Genomic DNA, 27,741 nt, shown 5'->3' with positions numbered 1-27,741 from the left:
TTTTTTGTTTGTTTTCGCTCTCTCCTTTCAGTGGGCCTCTCTCCCAACCTGCCCTCGCCCGGCTCCGTGCAGCCCACCACCAATCTGTTCGGGGCGGCGGCAGCAGCTGCAGCGGCCGGGGCGGCCGGGACGGCGAATGCGCACGCCCTGGCCGGCCTGGTGTCCCAGCATCGACTCCTGGAGCTGTCCCGGTTCGGCCTGCGAGGCTACGACCTAGCGCAGCATATGCTCACCCAGCAGGGTGCCGTCTCCAAGCTCCTAGGTGAGTGTTCTTCACGATCAACGCAGTCAGACTCAATTGACACATTCGTCCACCCAACCGCCGTGTTGTAAACGTCACGAAACATCGTCGGGATGTTGTTCGCGTTTCGGTTCGTCCGCATGCAGCTTCAGTTTTTTTTCTCGAAAAATATTTATTTAAAAAAAGCCCATACTCGATAATAACTCTTCATTATCGTCATAAGTCTTTCGAAAGGCCCTCAAAAATACGGGCAAAGGGGGGAAGCATCCTTTCCAACCTGAGTGGAGAGCTGAAAAGGATCGGTAATGCAGAACGGCTCAAATTATAGTGTTTAAAGTGAACGGCCCATTTCGGGCGGTCAGTTGGGTTTTCCTCCACCACCGGTGTGGTACTTTCTTTCCAATTCTTTTCTTTTCTTCCCACTTTCATCCCGCGTGTGCCGACAATCTTCAAACGAAACTTATTCGCCCTTCGTGCACTCTTGATATCTAAGTAAATAGAAATATTTTATTGTGAGACGTTGGCGTTAGGCAAAGCAACAACGCCTAGGCAGGAGGGGGGAAAGGGGGTCAAAAAACGGGTGGGAAGAGCAGAAGCATTGTGACCGAATAAAACCCATCATTACCCGGTCCATCCTACCGTCGCAACCATCGAAAGCCGAAACGGAAACATCCCCCACAGTTCCAATATTCGGGAGTGTGACTTTTATGAGGCTTCCCCTCCCCGGGAAAGGAGGGGAAGCGGGGGGGGGGGGGGGGGGGTGGATGGAAACAGTCTGATGTATGAATAGTTTACCCGACGGGGTTTTTTTTTTCCACGACCAACCCGGTTGCGTTGCCGGTTTTTGGGCTCCGTTATTAATTTATTACGGTAATAATGTTATTTGCCAGACGGTTTTGGGAAACCGGAGACCGGAATTTCGGCTGGACAACTGACTTCCCGGTCGAGCGCCGGGAGGAAAATTTCGGCAATGCTCGTTGAACCGAGAACCCCATTTGGAAAGAGTTACCGATAGCGACCGAAAGAAAGGAACGAAAATGTTGTATATGAGACCCGGCATTTGCGATTTGCATAATTTCCACCCCGAAATCCATTACCGGACCGAATTTCCTTTTCCGCGCTTCGAAAGCTCACCCGAGGTTTCCTGCTCTCGTTGGACTCCGCACTTGACTTTTGCTAATTTTATTACGTGTTTGGATTTATGTACACTTTGCCATTGAATTAGAATACCAAATTTTGGATTCGGATCGCAAAGAAATGGTCCAACTTCTCCGATTGACGAAGTGGAAAACGTTCGTTTGAGAGTGGCCATCAACTGCGCAACCCAATGTTTATGCTAATCCAAATGGTGTGAAATTAGTTTTCCAATGTTTATAATTAAATGACTAATAACGGGGTATGAGAGCGACATTAAGAACAAACACTGCTTTGCGTTGGTAATTATTGAAAGCATCAATAATTATTGTGCAGGACTCATCCGACAACTGTTCCATTTCCTGCCGGAGATCACGCCGCCGGTGTTTATCTGGCGCAATAAATCTTATCGCGATTACACGATCTCGATGGCAGCTTGTTCTGCTCCACAATGCTGCAGCATTAATATGGCTCATCATACATTTCACTGCAATTAGGAACGACACGCCTCAACCTTTCAATCCGGAAAAGCTCCTGTGAGGTGTGTATGTGCATTCGTGCCAGCCGTGAAAATGTATGCATAAGTAAATATTTACGTACAACATTAATTTCCTAAATTAAACACACTTATGCAGCGGCCACGCACCAACCACATACATACATATTTGCCACGTGGTGCGAGAACTGAGAACGAAAGACTTCCGAGGGTGAAGAGGGCAGGAACCCTTTGTTCAAATGGTGCACACACGCCACGCCAGTGTCTTGGGAGGGAGTGGGAGGGGGGCAAGGGAAGTGGAGGGTTAACCGTTTTGTACTGTCGATTTGTAGACAACTGGTAAACATGCACTTCTTCTTCATATGCAATGCAGTGTTCGCGGATTGTGCGGAGGTCTTAAGGAACGAAGCGAGGGTGCAGCGTGCTTGGGGACGGGGTTCTGGATGGCCAAGGGTGTGCATTTCCGATTCAATTCCTCAAACAAAGACCCCCAAACGTCCACTCTCTTCCACCCCGCTTTCCTTCACGGGGTTGCTTTTCGATGAATGAACGCGAACGATGACGTTGGGTTCCCATAGTCCAAGCACCGAGTTGGACCCGTCATGCTCGGCTGAATGAAGTGCAACTGCAGCTTGCAACAACCGGACTGCAATCGGGAGCATGGGTACCTCGAGTTTCCCTCCCCCCCCTCCCCGTCGCACGGCCAGAGCGTGCAACATAGTTGATGTTTTATGCATGAACCGAATGGAATTGTTTCTGCACCGGTTTGCTAAAGTCACACTTAACACAACACACACACACACACACACACACGCAATGGTTGGTTAAATCGGTGGTCAAACAATTGACCCCAAACAAATAGCCAGAGCTGGTTGCGTGCCTTGCTTAACGGAGGAAAGGAAAATTAAGGAGAAATTGCTTCTCGTGACAAACATTTCGGTGCAAATGAGCTTCGGAACCGAATCGGAAGGAATTATTAGAAGGCGACAAATAAGAGGGGTGTGTGTGTGTGTGCGCTCTTGCTCCCAAATGGATGCATTTTTCGTAGCATTCGAATGACATTGCGCCGCAGTAGGTCAGCGTGTGTGTTTTGCATAAACCGGAGACCCATCAAAGGTCGCCCGTTGTGAACGCTGGAAGATAATCTAAAATTTATGCAAAAGCAGTTTTCAAACCAAGGCGTTATCCAATTTCCGCGCCTTCTGTGGGGTGGCGTTTTAGTTGCCGGTTTTGTTAATTGTTTTCCACGGTGAGCTTAGGGTTTTCACAGCGATTTCCACCACCCCTTGGGAGTTCCTCCCGGTTTCTCCCGTGACGGATTTGATCGTCACCACGCTCGCTGTGTGTCGCTCGGTGATCGTAATCGATTTTAAATTACTTACAATTGTTGTGCTCGAGGTTGGCGGATGATGTGTTTGTTTTTCAGCAAGTTTAACGAACGTTTTTTGCATTGCCATAATGTTGATCGAAACACGATGATAAGCAGGAAGGTGGATGCTGGATGTGTGATTTGTGGTAGCGCGAGACGATAAACATTAATCCACTGTAGAAAACCTTGCCCGGAGGTTGTTAAAGTTGTGTTTTTCATATCTACTTTCGTTACGAAATGGTTTATGCAAATCAGTTTCAACCTCTTTAGCGGGTTATTTGCTCTCCGGGTTATATTTATGCAGCAACAACACATGTGAACACGATTTATGACTGCTGAATGAATATAGTCGCGGTCGGGTTGTAAAAGGAACCGATTGGGCGAAAATCGACTGTTCGGCACGGGGGAAAACTAACATCACTATCATTAACGAGCGCACGGTGCGCTATTTAATGACACGTTGTAAACACTTGATGCTGGCTCCGATCGTCATTTCACCTTGCTCTTCCGATATAGGGTAATAAACAACACAAAAAAAACGCCAAAACAAACGTAAACTCGACGGCTGCCGCGAGCGGATCGAAGCATTTTTGGGAAATTATAACTGTCGGCTAGAAAGAAAAAAAAGCCACCACCAGGCACGAGGTCGCCGGAAAATAACCATCATTTTCGGACAGCTCCATCCCCGTTTTCTCGCTAATCCACCGTGCGGATCAGGGGGGTTTCGAGGGTTGTCCCGATTGCCTTCGGCTAGACCGTGGAGTCACTGTTTTTCTCCGGCTTACGCTGGCGCAAACGCTAATTTGCATCGCGATCGCGCGAAACGCTTCCCGGCCAATTCGAAATCGATACCCTAATGGTTGGATTTATTTGGTTTGTTTTACAACGCGTCGGGACGCTCGGTTTCGGGGATAATTAACAGCCTGCACCGCTCGATCCAGTGGAGCGCCTTTACTTCCAACAACGCAAACAAACAAACAGAAGGATGAAAGGTTAACCAAATTTCTGCACTTTGTCTACGGACGGTAGGCAGGGCACACGTTTGTTTGTTTTGCATGATAACCGTTTTCGGCAACCGGTCGACGATCAGATCAACGTGTTGCGATAAGTGTAGCCTAAGACAGAGAGAAAAAAACCGACACTAATTAGCATATCGAAGAGCGGTTCGTTTGCGGATCCTTAAGGAGTTCGATTCGGGGTCTTAAACACCGTGTCTCGATGTGCCAAACCCCCCCCTGTCCAGATGTTCAGGAAGAGTTTTGCGAAAGCGCTGAAAGCAAGGAGGGAAATATGTGTAACAAGCAATTCGGATGTCCTGGCCTTACAGATCCAGCTGCCTTGTTCCCTTCCCTTTTCCAACGCGAATTGCGATCGACGCGTATGATTGGTTTCCTTCGAAGTCGATGCCGCCGTCATAATTTGCTTCCATTCTGCCCCACTGGTCGGCGAGTTCGGCGTGTCCATCATTCCCGGCGCGTCTATCTTCCCGGAAGGATCCACGGTGGAGCTCCATTTGATGCCAGATGGTACCACACTCACTAGAGGGGCTGATAAATAAACCTGTTCCGTGTTGACCGGTGTGCTACTTTGTCGACCGAAAACTGTCACTTTTACCTCGCCTCATTAGCATCGTTTATGGCACGTCGCTATCGACCGGTGGCCCTCGGGGTCCTTTCGGTCATTGTCTCCATCGTTTGGGTTCGGGTTCGTCGCTTAGCGGATAGTAAATGGTTCAACTCACTCGATGGAATTAGGTTTTCGAGCATCGAACGCTACGATCAATTTACAGGGTTTTTTAGATGATATCATATCTGTAGCAGTATTTATTCCAACTGCAGCACATGATATTCCAACAGCACCAGTTGATTTTATAACGCGATCATATTTATTACACTGGGTCAGTTGAAATCAGAATCGTAGCAGTTGATTTGAAAGTTGGTATGGCAGGTCGAGCGATGTACGTAACTAGCAAATATAAACGAATATCGCACGAATGAGACTCCAAGGTAGTTCAACATATCAGGTGAGTTCATCTCGCATGAATCGCTTTAATTTCATTAGAAAACGAAAGGAATTTTCAAACAAGCAGTGCTGATTAATTTTCATGTGAACTGCATGTCTTTTTTTAATTTATTTTTGTGAGCAGTTCGTTTCAATGAAATCGAAGATCCTTCATTCATTATGAACCCACCTGATATGTAGATCAATCTTGGGCTGTCATTCGTGCGATACACGTTTACACTCGCCAGTTGCGTATTTCGCTCAAGCTGCTGTACCAGGATGATTATAATATCAACTGCTACGACTCTGATTTCAACTGACACAGTTATAATAAACATGATCGCTTTATAAAATCAACTGATGCTATTGGAATATCGTGTGCTGCAGTTGGAATAAATGCTGCTACTGTTATGATACCATTTGAAAATCCCTGTAAGTTGAAAGCTTAAGAGTATGAAACGTTTTCCCCCGAAGCACAAGACCACCCCCAAAAACCAGGAGGAGTCCAAGTAATTGTACACTTCAATTGAAAAATTATAACACAATTAATTAGATGGCAATCGATACATTTTCGGCTCGTTACGTTACATTCGGCTCGAAGGGATATCTGATGCCCGAAAAGAACGAAGCAACAGATCGAACGAACGAAATGGCACAACAAAAAGGGAAGTGCGAAAGCCACCTGACCGGGAAAGGCGGGGGCAAAATGTGAGAATAATGCCTTCAAGTACCCGATTGTTAATGGTAATTTATTCACACCTTACGTCCATTTAGCTTTCGTCGGCGTTCGGAGGGGCGATGGTTTCGTCTGTTTTCTGCGGTTTTGGAAGGTTTTTTTTATTGTTTCCATCTCCATCTTTTTCTTCACCTCGGTTTGGTTGGTTGGTACTCGATATCTGGCCATCTTGTTTGGCGTTCCGGTCCGCCGGGCAAAGTGCGGAGAATAATTTGTTCGAAATGTAGCCGAGAATTTTAATTGAATTATACATTGCGCTCGATATCGTACGCGATCGATCGGAGGAGTTGGTTTGGTTTGGAAATAATTTTCCCTTCTGTGTCATGTAAGTCATGTTTTCTGCGACTTTCCACTTGGGACTCACAGATGTCCTGGGCGTCACCTGCCCTACCGGAAGGACTGCCCGGGATATCGGTGACAATCGGTGGTCAAGGTGGGAGTTTTCTCCTCGATGGATCAGCTCGGAGTAATTGAAAGTTGACGCAGGTGGACTAATTGGAGTTATGAGGCATAACGAGGGCTTGCTACCGGAACAAGCGTCGCGTTGGGAAGTTGTAATTTACCTTCGGTGACATTCATCCCATCGATCGGGCATCGTTGACATCTTCATTAACAACCCTCGGCTTCGGGTCAGTAGCTGAAATGAGTGTTCTCGGCCGGCATTATGCTGCTGACAAGCGCTAGTTCCACCTGTCCATCAAGTCGGGAAACTCCGGAGGGAAAAATAAAACGAATCGTGGTTCTGCCCGATGCACATTGTATGCAAATCCCGTGGGCAAATCACGGGGGGTTCGTCACTTCCGTCCCGGCCCTTCTCCGGGTGCGAGCTGTCGAAATGCAACACCACAACTTCATCGGTGATCGGTGGCACCGGCGGGACCGTCGTCATCGTCGTCGATTGGCGGTTGCGGAGTCCGCAACCGTAAATCAAACCGGAACGCGGGTGACATCGGATCCGCCCCGGGAGTGACAGGGCTCTAATAAATATTCATAGGCCACTTGTGTGATAACCGATATGTAATTCGGACATCACGACCGACTTTGCGGCCTCGGCTCGTGCCTTAGGCCTTTCTCGACGGACGATCGATGGATGGACCACCGTCGACGAAGCCGATGTCCCACCATCCATCACTTCTTGGGACTATTTGGGATTCGGTTCGTGCTTTCGGAGAGATGTTAATGTGTGGTTTTATCTGACGAAACCGCACTCGATCGTAATTGAGTACATTCCGTGCCGTTGTTCGGCATGCATTACGAAACCGTCCGTTCTGTTTCGTTCCCAATGACACATCCACCGGTCCACATCCGGCCCAAGAGGAGGCATCCGCTTCAATGGATCAATCCCAAAACACGAGTCAAATTATTTCCTCCTCCCGGAGCTGAAGCACAAACAAACGAACTTCTCTACTCGTCGATCTATTCATGACGGAAAATTGAAGCCTACGGTTGACTACCGACGTGCTCAAAGAGTTGGACACGCGATCATTTTGATTTACGTCCGTGTTTGCCTAAAGCCACCGCACGAACTGTGTGTTATTAACATTTGAATAGGAAAGATGGAACGAATGGGTCAAATGTAGCCTTTTGATTTTACTGTGAACCCCGTTTAATTGACTTTGTTGATAATTATAGTCCGGAGATTGGGGAGTACACCGTTGAACTTACCAGAGGACCTTTACCTTGAGGCGTTAACTGAAATCAAACTCTATTTTTGTCTAATTTCTCCGAACTAGGTTCTTTTGAAGATGTCTTTCGTGAGTATTGTTCATTAATCTCAAGTCCCGTTCCATTGAGTCATCCACTGGAAGTTGGAGTAGGAACATCAAAGAGATTCCCGATCGAGCTGGAAGTAGTTAGAATTAGATTTTTGGCACTCATCCCGAGACGGGACTTCCTGCATTGTGACGCCAATAAATCCCGCCCCAAAGAGCTCTGGCTGTGGCGAATCTGCGGCCACAAACCGGAAGCTCCAGCTGCCGACAACCCGTTCCATGTCGCAGTCGGTAGCGCACCTCCCGCCGAGTTAACAACCTGCGTTCGAGCCGAAGTGTGAGCGCGCGCGAACTAGTCTGCGGCATTTCCCATTCGATCGGGCTCTGATTTGTGGAAGTACCGCATCGCCGGGGAAAAAAAACAACCCATTCCATGCCGGCCATCGCAATCGACCGATCGATTACTGAACTCGTTGATTTGCGCCCCGGTGCGTTCCGGGGCAATTTGTTCATTCGCTTCGGACCGCGGCGCAAAACGGATCGTTGTGATGCTGGGTGGTCCCGGGCTCCGGCACACGATTCGGGCGCGAGCCTGTTCACCATTTCAACGACCTCTGGCTCGCCGGGAGCCTTCTTAACCGGTCGGCTCCTCCCCGCTGATTCCGGGCTGTCGATAGGCCTGATCGGGCTGTGTTGGCAAGTGTTAAAACTCCAAATGGACCTCCGGTTGGGAGTTCCGCCCTCCTGCTGCGTTGTACTCCATTGCGACTTCAGGCAATTCATTTAAGCAACCCCAAAGCTAGCTCAATGCCTCGTTTTTCTTAACTTCGGAGTGTTTCTTAAAAGGTACCTTAACTCTGGAGGTTCACCACAAATAAAACGGCTGTTCCCCCTATGTTCGAGACAAAACGCACCGACGACTGACAAACTCCTCCGGGACATTAAAATGCTATAAATCATCATTTTGTACGAGTTCCTGGTCTTCCTATGCGTACCACCTTTTTCTCTTATGCGACCAAGTAGTCAATTAATTAGATTAAACATTGGAATCGTTCGTCGGGCGATGAGAGAAGAGAACATAAGGGAAGGGAGAAGATGTGCACTGTTGTGTTGGGTTTGTTGCGGGAACGGGCGCAACATATTTTGCCAGGCTTATAAATATGTAAGCTCATGTTTTTGCCTGTGGGAAAACGGTTGTCCGCCAAGCGGTAGTGGTTCCATGCCGTAGTTGTCGTGCTGGAGCACGGAAAAGGAGAGAACAACCGGTAGCTGACGCCAAACCCGCTCGGAGTCCCCCCCGCTAGATCAAGGGCTCGGAGATGCGAACGAGATTCGAACCATCAATCGAACCCGTTTACGATCGAAGCTCATCAGGAAGATCGGACGCGATTACCTTGGGAAGACGATTCGCAATAAAACAGTGCGCGTAGAACAAGCGAAACGCATGTTATCTAATGACGCGGATCGCCGCGTCAGTCTAGGGGATGACCGTGCAGGACGTAATGTAGACTTCTGCAGTCTGTGCCGACGTCTTCGGTGCCACCGTCATGCTCTTCAGTACTGATCCACCGCGCCATCAAACGCCGCTGGACCTTTGCTTCCGAGCTCGCCGGTGGGTCGGCAGATGGGAAGGAACAGACCGCACAGACATCCCGAACGTCTGCAGGAACCAGCCAAGAATGAATACAGGAAGCCGGAAGGCATATATTTTGAGTCTCCACGCTTTGCCGTTCGTTCGCTCTAGGAAGGGAAGCTCAGTCGTCTGGTCGGATCGAACGATCATGCGAACCCTGGCCCCCTCGTTTTTTTGCCAGAGATCGGTTGAGGATGATAAAAATTTACGCCATGACCACCCGGGAACGGAACACTTGCCGTGGCGGTGGTGCTTCCGATGCACTCGGGATCCTCCCTTCGGACGGGGAGCTCTATTTATTGCACACATCAGCACATCTGGCCACCCGCAAGGCTCTGCTGAAATTATATGTCATCGGAAGCGATCGGGGCCGCCCCAAAATTTGCTACCCCGCGATGCCAAACTCCGACACGGCAACGCCCCGTTTTGAAGAAGCTCCACACAGGGTGAAGTCAGTTATCCGCTCCTATATGCTTCCTTCCTCGGAAGATGTCATTCTCTGATCCTCCTGAGTGGCTTCCTGGAGCGCAATGTTTCATCCGTATCCCCGGGGAAGCGCAACGGAGCTGGCGTTCGGTAATTAATTAGGACTCATTCGCGCAATCGCTGGGTGGAGTTGAGCTTATGTTTTCGCAAAACGCCCTCCTCGGCGCGGTGTGTCATAACGGAAGGCTCCGGGATCGCTTGGGGCGCTGTTGTGTCCTGGAATTACGGTTGCCTCTCACATTTCATCGACCCAAAATACGCTGATTTAAAATCAATGCTTACCTCCCGAGGGTTTCCGGTGGAGAATAGTAGAATCGGATAAGGAAGGAGATTGTGACGGGAGTAAGAATAAGCTCGGTTGGAAGGTAAAGGTTTGGTTCAGAATACTCCAGAATAGCTCCAGAAGATGAACATGAGTTTGGGTTTTGTTGGAAAATATATCTAGAGCGTATGCATTCCTAAAATAACACACTTCAAGGCCTCTTCTGAACGACAACATTACACTCTATCACTTTCCTACGTAACCGCATATGCAAATTATGTTCTTTCAATGATCCCATCACATGCCTTCCAACCTTATCCACCGTTGCTCAGCAGTTTCATTTTCCGTTTTTCCCTCCTTTTCCCCCCGTTTCGCGCAGGTACTTTACGACCGCCGGGTCTGATCGGGGGCTCCAAGCCGAAGGTGGCCACGCCGGCCGTCGTCTCCAAGATCGAGCAGTACAAACGTGAAAACCCGACCATCTTCGCGTGGGAAATCCGAGAGCGCCTCATCTCCGAAGGTAAGTCGGTGTCGATTCTCCCCCGGGTTCGGAGTACGTGGAATCAATTGAGTCAATTTAGTGTCGTCGGCAAGGTTCGTCAAAATCCCGGCTGCGTATGTGTGTGGGCAGCAACTCTGACGAGTGAAAAGCTTCGGTCCGAGACCGCGGGTGTTCCCGCAGGACAATACATTGTACCCGCGCAAACGGATGACTTCCGGAAGGCAGGAAAATTTGATCCTATCCGATTGGTGGTTCTGGTTCTAATCTCGCTCAATCAATCTGCTGCTGCGCGGGCTCATTGGGGGCCAATAAATATGCAACCTCCTTTGGCGTTCGAAAGGAGCTCCAGTCCAGGAGGGTTTATTGTTGCAAACCAGCGGCGGGGAGAAGTTTAATCATCCTTCAATCAAAAGCCAACCTAACCCAGCGCGACAGACGAGATCGGCTTTCCCTTGTTTGCGGCTTCGTTGATCGTCTGGCCGGTGTCTGGTCGCATGATGATGCGAAAAGAAAAGCTTGAGTAGTTGGTCCGCACTCCAGGATGATATGCAAATCGAACCGGGCACGCACGCCGGAATAAGCTGCACGTCCGCAAGGGGAACTCTGGAAGCCTCCTGGAAGTTGATGTTGATGACGCTTAATGATCCGGGATGTGAGCGCACTGTTTTGGGTCGGAATTGCAGTCTTCTCGCGCTTCAAACTCCAACCCTGCAAACTCAGACCGGACCCCTCTTAATCCTGCAAGCGAGTGGAAGAGTGATTGTGATCATCCCATCCCATTCGGCGGAACGCTAACCACAGCTAACTCTGCTGCTCCGGTATCGGGGTTTCACAAAAAAGGGGGAAAGCCTACAAGATGTTAAGCCCGCCGGGGAGGCTGGCGATCGAAGGCAAATGATAAACGATTGATTTATTGAATGAATACGGGTTTGATTTAACACATTTTCCTCGGACCGGGACTCGGTGTTTTGCGGTGTTTCTTCTCGCCGCCACCGCCGCGTTGTTGTGATTAGTCCTCCACAATAAAAAAAATGCACGGTGGAAGATCCAGGCTGTGTGATAGGGGTAGTAGCCTCAAGAAAGCTGCTGGCTTTCATGTGCGAAAAGTAATTACGGCTCAAAGGATCAGGGAAAAACGAACCGGCCACCAGGGTTGTGAATTGCGGAGCATGATGTGGTTATTCAACGCTCTGACTAGGAAGTGATTGGTCAAGCATTAAAGCACCGGTAATGGTTGATTGAAGCGCAGGTAATTTGTCTTGAGAGAGGGAGAGAAACCGCAGTCATCAATAAGATTCCGCTCATGATGCCAAAACATTTGCCACATTCAATAAATGATTTATGGCATTGCAATGAGCATTACTTTATTATGCTTTATGAGAAGATAATAATCAAATACGTTGCAACTTTACTACAAATCATTTAATTTTGGATTCAAACATCATTCACTTATCAGAACGTATAAGAACTATGTTCTGTGAAAACTAGAGTTGTGTAAATCTGATTCAGATTCATGAATCTGAGTTAATTTCTGCCTTATAAGGGATTCATGAATCTTTCGTCGAGAGATTCATGAATTCTGAATACACACCAACTGATGAAAAGTCACCAGCCAAAAATGGGTTGAGGAACCCCTGTTTGTTTTTGTTTTGGTCGCAGTCTCTACGACTATGAAAGAATCGGGGAGATTCGTGACAGATCCATGAAAGATTAATGAAGATTCATTTAGGTTTCGAAAGATTCATTAAGCTTTTAAGATTCGAATCCGCAAAGATTCATGAATCCATCTGAATGAATCTTAGGTGAAAGATTCATATAAATGAATCTCTCTAAAAGATTCATTAAGCACAACACTAGTGAAAACCTGTTGCAACAAAGTTCTTATCGTGCCTTGAGCAATCATTTCTTCCCCATATAGCACCAAGCAGGTTGCATAAAATAGAAATACATTCCTTCGCTGATGAGGATGATGCATGATTTTGGAACATTCCGTGTGGTGTACATTGTCTGATTACGGTACAATCATAAATAATTCCTACCGACAGCTTCACCTTGAAGGCGACCCAAAGGCGAAAAATTAGTTCCTGACTGGCTTGGAAGTGTGTTAATAAAATGTAAGCAAAAAAGAAAACCTCTAACCAAACGAAACGGCACAAAGACGAAAAAGGGTAATCTTATCCAGCGTAACCATGTTCAACATTCGAATCGGGACCAGAATCGGCCTCTAGCGAGGCAGCGAGTGGCGCCGTTGTAGGGACATTAATTTATTCTTTCCGTTCACCATTCATCTCCGCCAATGCGGGGTTCCGATTCAAGTGCACGGCGTGATTGGCGAGAAAAGAAGAGAGGCTTGAGGAGCGAAGAGGCGAGCCTGTTGGGTCATGGTGGAAGGAAGTTTGTTGATTCCCACCTGAATGCCACATGAATGATCTATTTTTCGAGCTTCAAGGAGCTAGTTAGGCACGGCAAGGAAAGCTCACTGGGATGAAGCGTTGAAGTTGGATAAATACCTCCGTAAGAGGTGCGCAGTTGACCTGATCCACTTGATCGCGCCCGAGTGGAGCTGAGTGCGCACTTCAGCCTCGAATCCAGTGCACTGGAACGGGTCCAACGGGGTGGACCTGGGTAACGCAAAGTAGCTCGCAGAGGAGTTGGAAATGCTGATCAATGCTCTCTCACCCTCGAGTGCTCGCTGAGCTGATCTGACTTCCTTACGGTTTTGTGAAAACAGTTTCGAACAGTCCCATGACGCTGGAGGGATATATCAAAATATCATTCAATCCGTCAATGGACTGCTGATGCCCGCGAGAAGCCACTTACCCACCCAGGTGCTTCTAAAGCGACACATCCCAAATCTCCACAGGTCGTGGTTCACTTTCTCATCGCTTTTTAACAAACCTATCACTGATGGGGTCCTGGTTGTTTATACAACATCCCCAAAATAGACCCGGAAAATGGACTGCCTGTACTTTGCCAAACTGTGCTTTCCCTAAAGCAAGCCCACACTCGTGTGTTGGATCGATCGAACGGACCGAGCTTGCAACCGCGAAATAATTACGCACACGACGAGTCCAAAGGAGAAGCTCGATTGATTTGATCGACGGCTCCATCTTCAAACCGATCATCACCATCGTCATCATCACCATCACGGTCCGGCTCTCCGGTTTGGTGATCGATTATTGTTTGCCTTCCGAAAATATGCTGCCGTTGCGGTGGTGGTGGGCGCAGGCACGACCGTGTTCGAGCCACGAAGTCTCAAGAGGCCTCCGTCAGCTTCTCGAAGCGTCCAAAAGCAAACAGGCCGGAGGCGTTGACTGGTCGTGCGCAATTCACGCCATTCCGGATCGTTGTGCTGTGCGCGATCACTTCCGTGAACTACTATTTAATCTCCCCGGCGGGGGGAGGTTGGGGAGTGCGAGGGAGTGGCAATTGATCTTAATTCGGAATCATTTTCGATACTGGTATTATGTAAATAGTTTCCATCAACATCTCTGCTCTGGTGGCTTGTTATTAGGGAGCAGGCGGCCGCCGGGATTTCCGATTCGTTCGTGTTGAGGCGTGCTTTTTCTGACAGTGCACACCTTAGTAGGCGATGAAATGGTTTACAGTCAAACCGGCGGGTTTTGCAAGTAAATACTGATGAAAGGAAGCTTAAGAAATGGATAAGGATTCACGAACTTTTCAAATTAATGCCAAAGAAAGGATCACTGATATCGATTTCAAAGCAAAAAGGAAATCTTAAGAAAGAAATCACATCAATTGGCGTATCTCCTACGGCACAGATATTGACCTCACTGCATTTCTGCGACTTATATTATCTGTACGTTGCTCCATCGTCGTCGTGAGCAACATTCCAGCAAGTTAATTAAGAGGAGAAATACTGAAGAGAAAAAGTGGGGACATATCTTGATCCGGTAACATGTTCCGGAGGACGTAAGATGTGTCTGCACAGACTATCTATCGTATCGTGACTTCGAAGATCGTCTGCTTACCATTTGCCGATGAGAGATTTCTATATCCGCATCGATGAGAAAAGGTCTCAAGGAAACAAATAGAAAGAATAACGTACACACTTACTTCAACACTAGTAAAATTAAGTGAAGAATCAAAGACTTAAGTTTCATTCTTCAAATTCTTCTTCTTCTGTAGTTAAAACGATCCTTTTCCTATCCGCCAAATAGGGTAGAGATGAAAATTGCACCTAAATGGAAATCTGGTTCAGGTTCTTTGCTCTTCAACTCTTTTAACATGCCAGAATGAACGAGCGCACGATGGAAACATCAATCTGCGTACCACGTTCCTTCGTGGTGGATTATCCAACCGTTTGAATGCAAGACGTGTGGAAGGAGAACAGCTTGTTCCTTCCTCTACCACCAAATTTCCCTACCACTTACCCCCGCAAACACCCGCGATTAAAGGTGTAAAAACCGATACCGCAAAGCGGCGAACCGCGCTCGTCTTAATCTGATAGCTAAATCTTCCCAGACCGCCGTGGCTTACTCACATGACAGTCACGTTTCACCACACGACCACATTGCCACCTTCCTCTCCCCCCATTTTCGAAGTCCTCGGTGTTCAGGCCACGAACAAGATTTTCAACGCGACAGCTTCATCCATCCATCCGCAGGCTCTCTTTGTCTCTCTCCCTCACGGTGGATATGCACGTGCACACATCATCCTCCCCTCCTCCTTCCCTTCCCCTTGGGGACATATGCGCGCGTATGTGTGCGATTGGAAGGTGCCCGATGTCTAAACAGACCGTTTATTATAATGAGATTTAATTCTCACATTTGTCACAATTTTACATGCATTAGCGAAGGAGCGTTCCGGAGCGAGGAGGAAAAGCGGTTCGTGGTTGGGAAAAATCTCCGCTCGGATCCCACGAACTTTGCGCGCCAGGCCAGAGTCGGAGGTAGCGACCGATTGTAACGCAATCTGCACCTCCATCGTGGACTCGAGCACCCGAGGCGACAATGAGAGATAAACCGGGGAAATAAAGCTGCAAAATACGGAACGGTCGCCCCGGCCGGAAAAGGCCGGCAGAATGTTTTTCCCAGGCCCAGACGGGGCCTTGTTTTTCCTACTGCAGCCGCGTTTATCGAACGCCGATTATCTTGGCTTCGGGGGTGCCATATTTCTTGAGCGAGAAAAATTGACTTCCACCACCGAACGGTGCATTTCTAGTTTTTCGATACTCAGGTGCCTTAACGTGGTGGCTTCAAAGCAGCAGCCGGTTTCATTTATCCTCTTTCCACCGGATGGATGGGAGCCTTTTCCCTCGCGGGCACTGGTAGCCGTTTTTCCACCCGGGACCGATTTATGACTTATCGCGTAAATTCGCACGGTGATTTATGCGTACCGAAAAAGTGAAGGCATTGGTAAGCACCAGATTGGCAGATGAGGCTTAATGTGTGCCCTCCCATACGCACCGGCACTTGCTTCGGTCGGCTCTGATCCGTTTGATATGATGCTCCTTGGCAAAGGTGAGTTATGATGGGCAGGTTGAGTGATTGACGCACGAAAGGAAGCACGTTGCTGGTGAATGATTTTCCTTGCGTGCCTCGGAGAGAATGCCTCTGTTCTGCTCGGACGAAAATTTGGCGATAATATCGAATTCTGCAACGGATGCGTGTCGTTTTGAGGATGATATATTTGAAGCTCACCCTAATGACTCGGCCCCCCGAAACGACACCCGGGGACGTGTCAATGTTCATTGCTGTTGCCGGTGAAATAAATTACCCTACACCGGCACATCAATCGTTCGCTTTGTTCGGCACTCTCCCGATCGATCTGACCCAGGCAGCGCGAACAATTTCCCATTTCCGTAATCAATATTAATCATTGTCATAACACCGACAGCTCGGTTCTGGTGTATAAAAATAACTCACCTAACCCGGCCGTTTGAAGCCGGGCTCGTAATCTTTGACCGAACTCCAAAGATCATTACTCACCCAAAGGGTCAACACTGTGCACAAGTGCCCCCCCACCGGAGGGGGTCGTGAGGTGTGGAAAATGGGGTATAATTGAAATGCTTCCACCGGTCAAAAGTCGACCAAAAAAGCGCAGTTACAACCATCGGTCAGGAGTTTAACCGACGCGACATGAGGTGATGGTTCCAATCGGACAAGCAACACCGTGCTCCGAACAAATGTCGATCTGTTCCAATGTCGATATAATTGAATTCCGAAGCACTCGGAAGTGTGCCTTCCGACAAAAGGCTCCCGCCGGTTCGGGGCTGAAACATGAACGCCGGGGTGGTTTAATTTTATTAACCCGAAAAGCCCGCTCCAATCCCGCAACATTTGCTAGGTGCTTCGATCCCTTTCGGTAGTTCGGACCACTCGTGGGGGTCCATAATTTGAGGGTAATCATAGCCAAGACTCCCCGAGGAGAGAAAACCGTTTCGCCTCTTCGTGTACACAAACATCCAACGGATCGAAGCGTAGCAATAATCAAATTAATGAAACCCCTCCAATCAAGCTTTAAATTAAAGCATCCACCAGCGGGAGCGTCCGCGGTGCTTCCATTAAATATTTTTTTGTCTTATCAAATAGTCCACTTTGTTAATTTTCCCAAAATTAAATTCACGCAACAGCAGAAACAACGCGGGTTTCGGAAACGCCCCCGGGGACCAGCGTAATTGTGCATGATTTCATCGATATCTGGCGGTACGATCAGAGTACCCAGTTCTTGGCTGGAGTTTAGAAAACCTAGGCTTCTAGAACGACTTCTAGAAAGGGCCCGACAGGCCGCTCTGACAGGCGACCCACAGGTGCGCACGCAATAACTCTCCTCCATCAAACGGTTATGGCAATTTTGATTTTCAAACCCAACCAGCGGCGAATAAAAAGTCGTTCCATCAGATCGCGGAATGGATTAAGTCCACTCGGCACTCGGTGAAACGGCATCCTGCAAGCGCACCTGTACTTGGTTATCTATCGAGAGGTCCGAGACGGGCCTGTCCTCCAAAGCCGAGGGTCCATTTGCAGCCCGGCGTGTTACCAAACCGGCGGTTTCGCAGTGGGCGCAGATGGAGTGGATTTAAATTTCAAATTTCCCCTCACCGGGACACACACGACATTAATGAGCGCCGTGGTAACAGGTAATATCAATTAAAGCAAATCACAAATGGTGCCCCCGGAGCGCGCGAGTGCACGAGGGTGTGTGTGTGTGGGCCGCGATGCAGTACGCCGGGGCTTCTGTGAGCTGGTTTTGTCGGAATTAAGATTTTACTGCGATGTAAATCATAACTCCAGGTTGGGTAAGTTAATTATAGGTTCCTTTATACGTGTGCAAGCAAAGTCAATCACTGGGACTGACTTTTGAAGGCGATCCCTGAGTCTTAAGAGTTTTAGAGGATTAAGCTAGAAAACAAGTTCTGAATTATTGGTAATATTAACAACCATATGAAATAATGACGCCTTGTTTGGAATTGATTTCAACTTATACTTAGACTTGAACTTATACTCAGATGTCAAACTCAGATTTCCATTTGTTGAGGAGATAGCTCAGAAGATGTTGCAAATTAAAGGATTTAATTTCATAATCTGAATTAAGATTTTACTGCGGTGTAAATCGTAACTCCAGGTTGAGTAATTTAATAATGGGTTCCTTTGTACGGGCGCAAGCTATGGGACTGAATTTTAAAGGCGATCCCTGGGTTAAGAAATAGATAATTAAGCTAGAAAACAAGTTCTGGATCATTGGTAATATTAACACCCATATGAAATAATGATGCCTTGTTTGGAAATTGATTTCAACACCTTCTTGAACTTATACTCAGATTTCAAACCCAGATTTCCATTTCTTGCGGAGATAGCTCAGACGATGTTTTCAAATTAAAGGATTTAATTTCATAATCTGAATTAGCATTCCCACGACCACCATTAACGTTAGGCGGCAGCTCAGCAAACGGTCCGACGTTCATTCGCTTTTCGTTTGCAAAACGGCCGCCGCCATATGGATGGGGAAACTTAAGGAAATCAATCAATTCCAAATTGACCATCAAATTAACCCGAAGCTGCTGAAGGAACTCGGGCAAGAGCAGAAAATGTCACCCAATCAATGCGCCCCGGATACTTCGGGATACACGAACGGAGCCGTTCCGCCCGTTTGCTTCACAAATGGCGCTGATAGAGTGAGCCATTAAAATCCAAAGTGTCCCTATCGATATCGTGACATCGGAGGTAAGCGGCTGAAGACAAAACATTTAGAAAAAAAAAATGGCCGATTGGGAAAGCCGAGCGATTCGGACGTGCTCCCACGAGGAAGGTGACAATATTCATAAGGAAAGGCGGTGAATCGGATAGTTCTCTAATTAGTGGCCTACCCCTTATCCCACAGGATGGCCATTGCTTGGGAAAACTCATTATACGTCACAGAGGGCGCTTGGTCGCGATGGCGCAGATTTTTTTTTTATCGAATCTAAGTCGTTCCATCATCTCGTGCTCGTTTCGGAAAGTGTGCGAAAAGACAAAGCCCAAACGGACCCCCGTAATCTACTTCGCCCGGCTAATATCCACGATTCATCTAGTCGCGCGGGCCTGCCAGAAGGTTCCAATCTCTTTGGCTATAAAGATCGCTTATCGCTTTACGGTCGCCGCTAGACCACTGTCGCCGGACTTCGAAATGGTCGTCACCGAGAGTCGGCTAGAGATTTATTGCCTCACCACGCTCGCTTTGCTGCTCCGGAACGGAATGTGCTCCTCCGCGCAGGACATGTTCGGTCTAGTGTTGTGTCGTGGAGGCTGCAATTGCACTTTCTTCTACCGCACGCGTAAAGATCGTGAGGGAAACGTTAGACACGGAAACGGTCACGATCGGAATGAGAAGGGAAGGAAAAGGAAACCATCCTCCACAACCAGCTGCATCGAAGATTGGAACGCATGAGTTCCCGGTGACTTTTGGGAGCGGCTAGAAAAATATATTTCGAAATGATTCGATTATTTCTCCACACACACAGAGTGATTCGATTTGGAGATCGTAAAAAAGCCACTGCTTGCCCCAGCTTTTTTATACAATCATCATCTGATAATGGAGTTTAGTGGTCGTAAAAAAGGTGAGTGTCAAAAATCGAACTCGCTCATCGCGACCGAATCGAGCTCACTCCGGGGCGTCTTGGTTGTCGGTAATGTCCACGGGATGCGGGAATTTTCGATTCGAATGACAATATTTCTGAGCCGATCGGTTTGGGTCGTAAAAATTTGATAGCACATTCCTTCGCGGTTGATACGAAGCGACTCGACCGTTTGGAAGTGTATACAAAACGTAGTCTTTTGCAATGTCCTAAAGTGCTTTTTAAATAACGCTCGGAAGTTCATCATGTGTAGATTATGCCTAAAGGATTGTCTCTCAATTAGAAGGACACCGACTTTCAATGAAGCTTATAAGCTTGATAAGAAATAATAGTGTTTAAAATAGAGAGCTCAAACGAGCGATGTCATCACCTTGAATATGGTTCTCGATCTTCACGCCACACTTACTAATCCCGCGTGCCGGAGCTTGACCGGTTTTCTTGTTCAAGTTTGTGTCAATCGATTAAAACACAAAAGCGGACCAGAAAAGAAATAACATCGATTTTGGCATCCGTCTCCACCGCACCGTGCTCCGCCCTTCTTCTGCCAGCAAACAACAACAAACTCAATAATAGCAACGAGAAGGAGGAAAAACAAGGCTGGAGGAATATCGATCGCGAGCCGATCGTAAAAGTTTCAATTTTTACGACCACTAGATCCATAAAATCTCTAATAAAGCACTGAATTAATTACGGTGAGCCGAAGGTAAGGGAGATATTGTTAACTCCAGCTCGAGACCAAAGGGGAAAGAAACGAAGATCTACTTAACCGGTTGTTTGTGGTCCTCCGACCGCTCGGGATTCCACACACACACACACCCCTTCGAATCTACCAGGAATCCCCTAGCCTTTGGCACCAAATCGTCGTCCGGGAAATTGATTAAACGCTCAAACCGTGGCAACTCGGGCACATGTTTTCTTCGCAAAGCATGAAAACAACTGGCAACACTGTCGTCCGGCGAGCGCTGGAATGCGCCTACACAGCCAGGCAAGGCGGAGGGCAAATGGGGGACATAAATTAATTAACAAATGACTTTATTGCACCGAGCGGACATGAGTGGTCTCGTGTGGAATCCTTCCTCCACCTAGTTGTGCGTTCTTCGAACCCGGTGCGAGGTGTTTTCAGGCCGATTTCAGGTGCAGCATTAGTTGGTATAGTTTACATCTCATAGCCTCCTACTTACCCTGCTGGGTTGTTGTTTGGGAGCCTAATATTCGCAACAAAGTTGCACTTTATAATCCAACAAACAGGGAGATTTTATTTCAAGGACTTTCAATTGTTTGTATCTCTGATCCCTTGCTATTTGTGTTCGAGGTTCACATAGCCAAACATCTATTTCCGGTGAAATTCCCCGCGAGGGATAATGCGCGTCATTGCCACCGTTATTTCTCTCTCTCTCTCTGTTCAGGATAATTATCTATTTCCTGCCAACCGTTCTGTCCACGCGGATATTCATCGAATCTAATCAAAATGAAACCGCACTCACAAGAAAAAAAGAATCCCGAATCATGACGCTTCCATAGAAGCGCTCACCTTTTGGGGTATTCCAATCATGAAAAAAAAACGGGACAAAGGGAAGGCAAACCCAACGAACGCACGAACGAACGGCCGAACGAACGTGAAGATTTGAAAAGTCGGTGAAATTCAGCTGTCAGTTATCATCATTTGCCGTGCCGTCGTAGATGGAATCTCTCAAACAGACCGACGTCTCCGCGATCGGCGATTTTTGATTTCGAGAATTATTATTCCTCCTCCTCCCTCTCACGCACACCACCCCCGCAGGCGGGGTTTCGGGTACGATTATTTGGAATGGATTAATTACACATTGGGGTTGGATAAACGGATTCCCGACTTCCAGAGCTTTTCCCGCCACAGTGAGGCAGCTACCAGCAGCGCGTCAACCATTACGGGGCGATTACGGCCCGGGCGCACTTCCTAACGCGCTCGGGGTTGGTTGTGGATGAGGAACGGGCCGAGCGTACGGCTCACAGGGGTTCGAATTCAATAACTACAATGGCCGGACAGGCGTCCGAAGAAAAGGGAGAACCTCGCTTTTCATCGATCTCCTCCCGAGCCGCACAAGAAAGGGGTACAGAAAAGGGGCACCCAAATGAGTTGCTCCTTGGCAAAGCGGGTCGTGTTCGTGTGGAGTGTATGTGGATCAATGCCCGAGGATGGGCAACGAGAGCGGGGGGAAAAACTTAATCAATAACACAACAATAACAATATTTTGATGATAATACTTCCACTTCAGAGCGATAAACTATTATTACGCGATCGCTCAAGCATCTCCCGGCGCGAACTGCGATCGAAAGGCGAAGGAAGGGCCCGGTACGCCTTCCCGAAAGTGAGGTTGTGTTTTCCCCTCGGGTCCGGTCCAGACAGACTGTCGGTGCCCGCGGGTGCGGATCGGATGATTGATGGTTAAATGTTACCTTTCGGTGTTGGTGTTCCGAAAAATTCAACGAATATCTTTCACCTCGAGCTCGCGCGAAGGGAAAGGATGGGCTGAGTCCGCAAAGGTATGCGCCTCACATCGAAAGGCGTCAATTGCTCATCGAACGTTTGTGGCTTCTGAGCGTTTTTTCGATAGACCGGCGGTGGTGAGTTCGAACAACTACGCGCTAGAGGTCTAGGGGCCTCCTTCGAAGACTGGAAGAGCCTACCGTGACTCAGCAATGGAGGCGGTAAAGAAGCTACGGCGCGCACCGAATGGTTGCGATCGCAAGCTAGAGACCTAGGATCATGACTAAACGTGCCCGGTTGTCGATGGTATCGCAGGCACACGGGAACACGGGAACTCCGGCCGGTGAACATGTTAGACAACAATCGCAAATCATCACCCCGGTAACTGATCCCTGATGGTTGGGAGTTCTAGGACTGGCGCACCACGCAGAGGCCAAAGCACAGCGGGCTCTGTCGTTCCCGATCGGGTGTTAATTGGACGATGGAATGGGCCAGATAACGCTGATCATTAACTTCAGTCCCGAATTTGCACCCAAAAAGAACCGAAGCTCGATCGGTCCATCAGCGCTGAGGACACAAACCATCCTACCTTAGCTCCAAAAAGTAAGCTTCCGAAAATGGGTCCCGTGGATTCCGACCGATCAAGTGACAGATCGTCCCGTATAGGCACAAATCACTTCGCACGCAACAAGCCCACTCGAATATCTTCATCGACCACGGAGTCGTTGGTCACGGAATTTATGCTGCGTCTACTTGCTCCGGAATTAATTAGTCCCCGGGTACGAATGGTGCCTCCACCAAAAACTAAAGCCTCCCCTTCGATGGAACCTTCGAAGACAGTCTCCTGAATAGCGAACCATAAGCGACCGGTCGCGTGTTGAAACCAGTCTGCTTCCACGACGACCGTATCCGAAGGAATTAACGAGGGTTCGCGGGATTCTGTGGAGGAGTGTGTGAGTGAGGGGCGAAATTACCATACCTTCGCTCAGTCAGTATCGCGGGTTGCTCGGATCGATGGTGGTGAATGTACTGTCGGATGTACCCTTTCGCACATTCCGATGACTCAGCGTTGCACTGAAAGCGTTACAGTGCAATTCGCATGCTTGTCCACAACACCAGAGAAACAAATCAGTTTCCAGAACATTCTGGAGCAACTGTTGTTTTGAATGAACGTTGTTGGTTGCTCAAATATTACGCAATACACGTTGTGAATCCGATGGGAACCATGTGATAACCTTGAGACACGTCGATCACAGACTTCACAAAAAAACTAATCTGCACACAACTGTTCAAACAAAACACACACATGACTAGCACACAAGTCTATCCGTGAATAAAGCCATGTGCTTCCGTGCGAAATCGGTGGTAAAGACTCCAATCGAATCGAGGTTCCCCAATCTCTCGATGGTTTCGGATCACTTCGTTGGTTCGGTGAAAAAGTCTTCACCGGGATGTTGAGCTCCTTGTAGGGTTTTTTTTATCCCTTCTTTACCCTTCTTCAACCCTACGTGGAGCCTACACACAGGCGAGTCAACCACAAAACCACGACGTACGGAAGTTTGCGGCCAACGAAGAATATGAAGTCCAAAACGGGCGAAATGAAAGAATGTGTTAAAAGTGCCATATTATAATCACGTGCCCACTGATTCGGATAATACTTAGAAAAATATCTTAATACCCGGAGCCCACGGTTGGCTCGGTTACCCAAAAGAACAGCCCAACTGCTCGGTGGTGAGGAACGCAGAACACGCCAATCTTAGGTTATCCCCCGTGTGTATCCCGTTTTCTCTTTTTTTTGTTGTGTTTGCTTAATTAAAGGATGGTGTTCTAAAGATACCTATGCCAGTTCTCTTCGGGCATTTGCACACAGCTGCTCCAGGCTTTTAAGATGTGTATTTTCGTCGATCGTCGACTACCGGTTTGGAGCAAGGTTCAGGTGCTCTTTAGGGTTCAGTACTTCCCGAATTAGTTCTACGGGCAATTCTCAGAAAATGTGGACGCTATCGGCCGAGTCAGACGCGTTCCGGAGACGATTGAATCCTAATTTGATGTGTAAAATTCCGTGTTTACATTCAGATATACTCGAGCCTTTCCTTCCTTTCATCTGCTCCTTCGTCGATGTCGGGGTGTTTTTCTTTTTTTTTTGTCGCTTACGCCCAACGAGACCTGCCTTTCCTTTTTGGTTCCTTTCAAACTCGAGCGAACCGAACGCACACCCTCTGTTCGTCCGCTCATCGTTGACGGTTTTCTAATTGAAGGGCATTTAAGTTGATCTCCCATGGGGCTCGAGAGCATCGGCAGGGCTTCCTGCGGTGCAGTAGCAACCGGGATCACCATGGGACGCACTCGAAACCAACCGGAAAGGCACGGGAGAGAGTTCCTCCGAGAGCGATTTTGGGGGATTTAATTTTCCTGCCTCTGCGTTTCGATAATCGCCTGTTTGGGTCGGTCAGGTCCGGTGTGGTTGGACCACCGGTTGGGCCAGTCAGCTCGTTTGATTGGATTGTTGCGTCCCGTTTTGGATGGTTATGATACCAAACTGTCACGGGGCGCGGGATGAAGTCTTCACCCGGTTGAAAGGTTTCCAGCGAGGTTGGACACTTGAAGAGTGGAATAAATCTCCAATCCGGCGTGGAACGACACGGCGCATGGTGGCAAACCAGCCGTTTCGCGTGGCCATTGGCCATGTGAAATCGATCTCCAGGCATACCGGCCACAGCACTGCGGGAGATAAATTCTTAAGCTCTAGTTCTCGGTAATTCTCGATTGAAAATTGAAATCTCAACGGCCACCTGACAGGCTTCGCTTATGGGAGGAGAACGGGAGGATGGTCCTCCAAAAGCGTCACGCCGGTCAATCCATCCGACGAGTGCGGAATGTTAACGCACTGTAGCTGTGACCAACCATGACTGGTTTTTTGTTAGACTCTCCTTCCCCCGAAAAGCCCGAATCTGACAGCCTCGAGAGCCAATTGTGACAGCGGGTTTTGACTTCCGTCGAAAGGACTCTGATCGGCCGTTTAAAGGATTAAAGTTCCAGCACGATGAAGACATCAGGGATGAAGTCTTTCTAGTCTAATTTTCGTGTTGCTTCTCTTCGGTTTTTCTAGGTGTCTGCACGAATGCTACCGCCCCTTCAGTGTCGTCCATCAACCGAATCCTGCGCAATCGAGCCGCGGAACGGGCGGCTGCCGAGTTTGCCCGAGCCGCCGGCTATGGTCTCTACCCACCACCACCGTACGGTGGGTTTCCGTGGCCTACACCGACGCATCTGTGGTCACCGGGGCAGGGTCTACCGAACATGTCGCAGCCGGGAGGCAGCACCACCCCAGGGACGATCGGATCTCCCGGTTCCGGCTCCCATGAGACTCTTGGATCTCCCGATGGTAATCGATTAATCGGTGGGTATTTCTATGTTCCAAAAATTTGCCAGACTTATACCCTTATAGAACTTGACGAAGAATGTGTCTAACGTTGTTTGTGATGTGCTTTATAAACCTTTATGTGCGACAGACATCGAAGGCGAAGACTCCAACAGTTTGGACGGTGATCAACCAAAGTTTAGACGTAATCGCACCACCTTCAGCCCGGAGCAGCTCGAGGAGCTCGAGAAGGAGTTCGACAAGTCGCACTATCCGTGTGTCAGTACCCGCGAACGACTTGCGTCCCGTACCTCCCTCAGCGAAGCGCGCGTTCAGGTAACTATCGTAGGACCAGGATAGAAAAGTTTCCTTCACCTCTTTCGGAGTTCGTTGTTTGCGTGCGGAGTGCTCCATTTGCCGTGGAGGAGTTTGCGATTGAGTCGTCATTCGTTGCGATTTGCATTCCGGCTTCAGTTCACCCTCGTTTTTGTCTAACATTACCTGGAAGTCATACCGTGACGCCCGGTGACAGCTCTATCGCGCTCCCTCAGCACCCCCGCACGCGTCCGAATGAAATGGGGAAAACTTTTCGCGCTTAGCTATAAGTGTTTGAGCCTAATATACTTATAACTTGAACTACTAGGTTTGGTTTTCCAACAGACGGGCGAAATGGCGACGTCATCAAAGAATGAATCTTTTAAAAAGGTCCAGTTCGCCGACCACCCGAGCGGCTGCGGCGGCGGGAACGGCGGCAAGTTCCGCTTTCACCCCTGGCTCCCCGCCGCCGCCGCCGCTGCAGCAGCCGCCGCAGCCGCCAACCGGATCGCAGCCGCCAACGGCCACTTCCCAGCAGCCGCCGGCGGCGGCCCCAGTGCCTTCATCCGGTTCACCGGGAGTTCCCCACCCCGCTCACCATCTTCCCCCGCATCCGGGGCCACCGCACCACCACCACCACCACCACCTGTCGCACCTGCACCACCCTCCGCACCACCATGCGCACCCGTTCCATCCGCACCACCATGCGCTCTCTCATCCGCACTCTCACCAGCCGCCTCCACCGCCGCCGCCGGCGCCGGGCTCCTCCGATCACCACCATCACGCGGCGGCCCACCTGCACCCCAATCCCTCCACCTCGCCGGCGTCGGCAGCGGCGGCGGCGGCCGCACTGGGAGCCCAGGCAGCGGCGGCAGTGGCGGCGGCCCAAGCGGCGTCATTAGTCACAGCATCAACTCCATTATTAATGGGCGGTGAGCACAGTGCGTTCCGGTCGCTCGTGCCCACCTCGGCCGCCGCCCTCTTCGCCGGCCTTTCGCGCTCCTACGCCGCGCCCTCGGCGGCCTCCTCCAACCCGGACTCCGTCAGCCCCGCTCCGACCGACGACTCGGACGAGGAGATCAACGTACACGACGACGACTCGAACGACGAGTATGAACCGACCGGCGGCAACCACCGCACCAACGGCGACGACCGGCGGCGCCGTCGGCGTCGCTCAAGCTCGGCCACCGGTGGCAGCGTGTCGGCCACGTCCTCTTCCGGCCCGGCCCCACTCCAACTAACCAAACACGAACGCACGCAACAGTAGGGAAACCCTTCAACGGACGCAGCCATGATTGCGCCTCACGCTGCGGCAAAATGGCACCCGGCGCCCACTCACACACTAACACCCTCGAAGGATTCGGGTGGTGGAGGAGGAAGAGGAGGTGTCGATTTCAATCACCCTCGCTCGTGTGTGTGTGTGCGATGGAAAATGGCGTAATACGGGGTAGTACAAGGGCACGACAACAAAATGGGAAGCCCCTTATAATTGAACCCGTCGGTGGTACGTTGTTCGGAAGGACGTCTGGGCGAGGCCTGTGCAGGAAACGAACAGGGAAAATCGAGCGCACAAATGAGGGCAAGCGAAATGTTCAACACGTGCGTACGCAAGCGATCGCAATCGAATCTCTCCCCCTTCCTTCGAAGTGAGAAAGAGTGGTTGTTTTGGTCCCCCCGCGCGCGCGGGTCGATTACCGTCCACTCTGACCGTCCCCATTGGCGGCGGCCATTACGGCGCGTGCAACGGCCGCTCCGGCTGTCCCGCTTGTGCAAATGCAAATTAATCAATGTCGCGAGGCGAGGACAAGGCGAGCACGCAACGAGCCGGTGACAACGACGAAATGACGAATGGCAGGGCGACACCGAGGCGTAATACGATAATCAATTTTCCTCACACACTCTCTCTTGAGCCCCCCCCCCCCCCCCCCCCCCCCCGCGGTCCTGGTCGTGGTC

At 49.3% G+C, this 27,741-nt stretch overlaps 1 protein-coding gene across 1 annotated transcript in view; it reads left to right on the top strand.

The window, feature by feature from the left end:
• Positions 1-27,055, top strand: part of LOC131285883 (paired box protein Pax-6-like) — a 44,795-nt gene extending 17,740 nt beyond the window's left edge. Inside the window, exons 2-6 of the mRNA XM_058314737.1 lie at positions 32-262; positions 10,450-10,590; positions 25,222-25,512; positions 25,625-25,809; positions 26,117-27,055. Coding sequence (XP_058170720.1) covers positions 32-262; positions 10,450-10,590; positions 25,222-25,512; positions 25,625-25,809; positions 26,117-27,055 — 1,787 coding nt within the window. The remainder of the gene's footprint in view (positions 1-31; positions 263-10,449; positions 10,591-25,221; positions 25,513-25,624; positions 25,810-26,116) is intronic.
• The last annotated feature ends 686 nt before the right edge of the window (positions 27,056-27,741 follow it).

This window comes from Anopheles ziemanni, chromosome 3 (assembly GCF_943734765.1).
Source record: "Anopheles ziemanni chromosome 3, idAnoZiCoDA_A2_x.2, whole genome shotgun sequence".
In the NCBI taxonomy this organism is placed as follows: domain Eukaryota; kingdom Metazoa; phylum Arthropoda; class Insecta; order Diptera; family Culicidae; genus Anopheles; species Anopheles ziemanni.
The sequence above is the reverse complement of the archived record's forward strand: the minus strand, read 5'-3'. Positions and strand labels throughout refer to the sequence as shown.